Below are 5,837 nucleotides of genomic sequence, written 5' to 3'. Positions count from 1 at the left end.
CAACAAGCTTGACTAAAGCTTAACCTGTGGTGTTTAAGACTTTCAGGAGAACTCATGAGGCAGGAGAGGCACAACAGTGCACTGGAAGGTCTGTTCACACAGCCTCTCTAATGACCCTCCCTGCTAGTCATGTTCTGTTCACCCAGCCTCTCTAATGACCCTCCCTGCTAGTCATGTTCACCCAGCCTCTCTAATAACCCTCCCTGCTCGTCATGTTCAGGCAATGCTCATTAGAGCCCACACCAGAAAAACATCAGCGGGACATTGGGTGTCTGGCAAGCAGCAGGCCCCGCACCACACCTTGAATTCACCATGGTCTCATGCAGAGTGAGTTATACAACGACGCCGTACAGCGCAGGCGCGTGCTATATCAATATATTGCGTAATAATGTTCCGACCCCCCTGACCTGTTGTTTTGACCTCTTTTGGGAGGGGGTCCAAGTCTTAATTAGGGGGGGTCAGACGCTCCCCAAACCCCCCTGTAATTTGAACCATGGTCCCCCCATGGTGACAACTACAACAAGTCAACGAAGGTTCTATCCAGAAACAACGGCCTAGAGACACGTGTGAGGTCTCTGTGGAGATCTGACAGGACTTAGAACCCAGTAACTCTGGGGTGCGAATGTGGCATAGCACACTAAGGCGCAGGGTCCCCGGTACGATCCCGGCCGTCAACACATCCTGTACGTCATCGCTCCTCTCTCTCAGCCCCGTCTGCAGCCCACCCTTCTCAGCAGAGGCTCCCTTGTTGAGGATCTGGATGGCCCTGCGGATGTCCAGGTTGAAGAGGGCCACGGCGGCCGCCCTCTCCCACTCGCCCTCCTGCTCCAGGGAGCGCAGGAAGGGCTCCACGTCGATGTCGGGCCCCTGGCTGATCCAGCCACACAGCCGCAGGGCCAGGCTGCGCTCCTCGCTGTGGAAGCGCGGCACGTCCGTCTGCCGGTCCGAGCCGCTCCAGCATCGCCGGTTCTCAGTCGTGCCTGTGGGGGGGGGGGGGGGGGGTGTAGAAGGATTGAATCTATGTAATGGAAGCCAATGACATATCTCCACACAATCAAATGGAAAAGACAGCAAGAAATACAGCATTTTGCCTTTACACTTGGGTGCTTGGAGCTAGACAATGTTTATTATCAGCTAAAAGCCCATTATTGACTAATTCAGGCTGTATGTTTATTCTGGCAAATGGTTACAGTAATGTATTGAAACAACAAAGTGCATGCTTGAAGGAAGTTTGGATGTCAAGGACACGTGGCTCACCTGAGCTGGTCTTTACTATGTTCTTGATGCCTGAATACACCAGAGACTGTTTGCTCCCCTGCTGTTTCAGCTCCATGTCCTCGGTGTACTGCTTCATGAGTGATATTCACATAGGAAATATGCAACACTAACTAGGATATCATAGTCATTCATTCTGTGGTATTTTAGTCCAAGACAACAACGGCATAATATATTACATCCCAATTAATCAAATTCAAATTATAACTATAGACACTACCTATAATATATAAAAGGTAAATATAGAATACTGTGAATATCATAGCCTACATCACAATCTAGATGGGTTTGTGTTTGCACAAACGACATCAAACCACTACATAATCCTGCAAAAAACCAAAACACAGTTCCCATGGTAACCTGACCCTCGGTGAAGGATATAGTAGAGGTCGTACCACAGGGACTTGAGCTGGGGGTCGTCCCCTCCTGCCAGCAGGTGGTTCTTCCACACCTGGACGGTGTCGTGGCCGTACCTGGACTGCGCCCTCTGCCTCATCTTGGTGGCTATGTCCTTCTCCACCGTGCCCTCCACCCCTCCTCCTCCTCCCTCGCCCCCGTCCTCCATGCACTCGTACAGGTGCCTCCCGCAGGCCCACATGAGGGACGAGGTGGAGCTCCAGGCCAGCGAGATGCGCTCGAACACGGTGAAGTCGGTCATGGCCCGGTTGGCGGCCGACACCACCACCATGCGGTTCTGGGAGGAGGGGTGCCAGGCGAAGCTGCCGATGAAGCTGTCGCAGGGCTGCACGCTGCGCTCGATGATGGTGGGCTCCGTCTCGTCGCCGATGGGCGTGGGGGTGTGCTGCATGTCGTACAGGCGGATGATGTTGCTGTCGCGGGTCAGTGTGGCCAGAAGGCCCGTGCGGGTGGGGCACCAGGCCACCTGGAATTACATTTTTTTCACAACTTTATTGAGACCCTTTTCAGAAGCTCAAAATAAGTGCCAGTACCATGAAGATAGATAGATAGATAGATAGATAGATAGAGAGAGATAGAGATAGATAGATAGATAGATAGATAGATAGATAGATAGATAGATAGATAGATAGATAGATAGAGAGAGAGATAGATAGGTAGACAGAGAGACAGAAACAGAGAGATAGAGAGATAGAGAGATAGATACTTTATTGATCCCAGAGGGGACATTTGGGCATTAAGGCATTACAGCAGCTCACACCACAAACAACAACAACAGAATAAAGTGACAATTGAGTAATTGAATAAAATATAACAAAAAATAGACATAAATACACATCTAGAGATAGAGATAGACAATAGACAGCATTTACAAATCACAGGTCACCAGGTCATTGAAGTGCACAGAAATCGCCAACAAACTGATGGAATAAATCAAAGCTGTGTGTACCTTGGTGAGGGGCTTGGGCTGCTCGGTCAGTGTGAGCACAGGCTTCTCAAACTTGCGGAGGTCCCAGATGGCGACCTGGCCCTCGAAGAAAGAGGCCACGCGGTCGTGGAAGTGAGGGTCGACTGTCACGCCCTGGATGGCCTTGGTGTTGACGAAGGTCTTCTGGCTGGTGTTCCGCAGGTCAAAGATGGCCAGGTTCCGGTGCATGCCAGCCAGGAGCAGCTTCTGGTCGCGGGGCAGCCAGCAGAGCGAGAGACAGGCGTCGTTCTGGCCCAGCTCGTACAGGGGCTTGGTCACCACCAGGCCCGAGTCCATGTCCCCGGACGACAGGCGGATCTTCTCCGCCGCCACGCTCGCATCCGGGGAGAACTTACTGCTGATGTCCCATATGAGAACCGAGAAGTCGGCTCGGTGCTTGTCCAGCCCCGCGGCCAGCCAGTTGCTGTCCACCGGGTTCCAGGCGAGAGTGTTGCATTGGCGAGCGTGCTTGGGCACAAACTCCTTCCCCATCAGCTCCTTGCATTTGGAGTTATGGCTCTGGCCCAGGCTAGTGAGCACTACTCTGCCGTTCGCCTGGCCCACTGCCAGCAGACACTCGGGCTCGTGCCTCGGGTACCAGGCCACACATTTCATGTACGGGGTGTCTGAGTTGATGGCCAGCAAGGTGGCGGCGGTCTCTTCCGAGAGCGGCAGAGCTCCGGGTTTGGTCTCGGCGCCGCCCACGGTTCCGATGCGGTAGAGTCCCAGCTCAGAGTCACAGATGACGTAGCGGTCGGGGTGATGGGGGGACCACAGGATATCTGGCTTAGAGCCACTCATGGTTCAAGAGGAAGAGCTTCTGCGCAGAAGAATCGTGTTGTTGCTTACAAGTGGGCAGGCTGAGGAAACAATAACACGAACACAAGCTGTTTAACTACTGTTTACAGTTGGTAAATATGTAAATACATTTGATTTAATTTTTAAAATATTATATTAATATTGAAGTTAACTGTAGATTATTAATTATTAATCTCTGTTTATTGGAGAAGGGGTAGGATTAAATAAGCTTATGCTTCTTCCTACTCCTTTTCGGACATGTTAAGTAAATAGTGTTTTTTTGTTTTTTGTTGTTATAACTATTTCTTTTTTCACATGTTCGAAATAAAGCTTTCATTCATTCATTCAACTTACTAGTTCAAAGTTCAAAACGGTGTGTGACAGACGTGTGCTACAACCATCACTACCAGCTGACATCTGTATTAATAACTCAATGCACAGAATTAGCCAGAATATGAGCTAGATAGACTTGGCAACTAGATAACAGGACTTGTTATTGCCCTAAGCTGAGCTGTCACACAGAAAGGCTGTAGTGAACATTAGAACATGTCTGGCTGACGACACCATTGTAATCCTACTATGCTAATAACTTAGTTACTTAGTGACTTAGTTACTGACTTTCATCATGGCTGATGTACTTTCAACAGAGTAGTGAACATGTTAATGTCTCACTGTTAGCTGACGTTAGCCAGCTGAGCTAATGCTAGCTGCAATGTGCTGACATCAACAGCTACACATGAGTACTTACAGCTGTCAAACGTGTCATTAAACATATATTTATTGAAATATAACATATATATAAGTATATCAATTGTCTAACAATGTAAAGCGAATAAGAAAATCAATAGAAACTTACATTTTGCAAAAGACATGTCAAAGTGTGACAGACCTCGCGTCACTTGTTTTTGTGTTCCACCAAAATATTTCCCCGGAAATGGCAGATCGCTCTCCGAAGGTTCCTGTTAAGCACGTCGAACCAGTGGGAATGACGATGACAAGCATGGATTTTTCCACGAGGTGGCGCTACAGCCATGTTTATCACAAACACGCTACAACCATGTTTATCACAAACACTGGCAGGTGGCCCGCGTAAGCCTACTGTAAAACAAATTAAGTCTTTTTCACGTGGGTGTTTGTGTTTCTTGAACATGCGGGGGAAGGTACTAGGAAACATTGTGTTTTTATAATAATGCTTCATGACTTCTTCTTTCAGTTGGAAGAGCATGATGACTGTTTTTCAAATTAGTAGGCGTGCAAAGAGTAGAAGGGGAAAATAATATGAGTCATATGAGTATAGGTTTGGGACTTATGTAGGCTACAGCATCCAAACAATCTCCATGGAAATAAATATACACTTCTAAACTGTAACATTGGTCAGGACGCATGCTTATTAAAAAATATATATAGGCTACTTTTTTTTTTTTTTAATACCACACAATCCTGTTTCAACGATTACACTTTTGATTATGCTTTTTTACACTATGTGTCAGCGAGATGGGTTAATTGACTATGCACACTACGGCCCTAATTGCTTTTTACCACTATGCAGTGCGTTACACAGAATAGACGGCGTTTGGACATGTTAATGTGATGCGTTAAAGATAAGGGGACAATAAAATAAGCGCAAATAGAAATTTTGAACAACCAATGGACCCGCTCCTACAAATTGCACAAGGATCCAGAGCTGCGCAGCTCTCAGTATGTTAGTTTGTGGACTCTGCCCAGTCAGAACCGGTGACCGGGACGAGATGTTGTCCAAATCACTCCAGAGGGTTATGCCAAAAACGTTGGTTGTATGTAAATGAGATTGAGAGGTAAGATTTTTTTTTTCTTCACAATCACATTATTACTTTTGAATGTTGGTCATATTTGTACCTTTTTGAGTAACTTTTTTACATTCCATTTCATTCATTTTCTCTGTTGTGAAAACAGTCATATTATGACGGTGGTTTATGCATTTGAGAGTCCTAATTCTATGATTATATACATATAACCTAATGAGCAATTACTGTGGCAACACACTGCACACATTTATGCTAAATATTGTGGGAAATTATGCTTTTCTTTTCGATATTTTAAACGCCCTAACACCTGATGTTGGATTTTATTTTTTGGTTATTATTGATTAACAGTTAGCCTACCAGGAAACTATGTTCAATATATTTAGTTTACAATATATCATGATTTGTTTGAATAACCTTGATACTGTGATTCTGTAGATGGTCAGTGTGCTGTAGGTTTCAGGAGTCTTAATGTGGGCGTGAGAGTGATTTTGGCTGAGGAGAGCACAAGCCGGTGCATTCACACTTACTCATGGGAATGTTTTTTCATTTTATTTTTTTAATGTATTTACAGGGCGGAAATGTTGATACAAAGCACC

General features: G+C 46.3%; 1 protein-coding gene across 1 annotated transcript in view; it reads right to left on the bottom strand.

The window, feature by feature from the left end:
- The window catches only part of mios (missing oocyte, meiosis regulator, homolog), a 14,559-nt gene extending 10,191 nt beyond the window's left edge, over positions 1-4,368 (bottom strand). The window contains exons 1-5 of the mRNA XM_080541291.1: positions 4,314-4,368; positions 2,642-3,519; positions 1,646-2,158; positions 1,258-1,345; positions 726-980 (exon numbers count right to left, since the gene is read on the bottom strand). Of these exons, the coding sequence (XP_080397417.1) occupies positions 726-980; positions 1,258-1,345; positions 1,646-2,158; positions 2,642-3,460 (1,675 nt within the window). The 5' untranslated portion in view covers positions 3,461-3,519; positions 4,314-4,368. The remainder of the gene's footprint in view (positions 1-725; positions 981-1,257; positions 1,346-1,645; positions 2,159-2,641; positions 3,520-4,313) is intronic.
- Positions 4,369-5,837: the final 1,469 nt, after the last annotated feature.

Source organism: Nansenia antarctica (genome assembly GCF_963989245.1).
Source record: "Nansenia antarctica genome assembly, chromosome: 10".
NCBI classification, from domain to species: Eukaryota; Metazoa; Chordata; class Actinopteri; order Argentiniformes; family Microstomatidae; genus Nansenia; species Nansenia antarctica.
The sequence above is the reverse complement of the archived record's forward strand: the minus strand, read 5'-3'. Positions and strand labels throughout refer to the sequence as shown.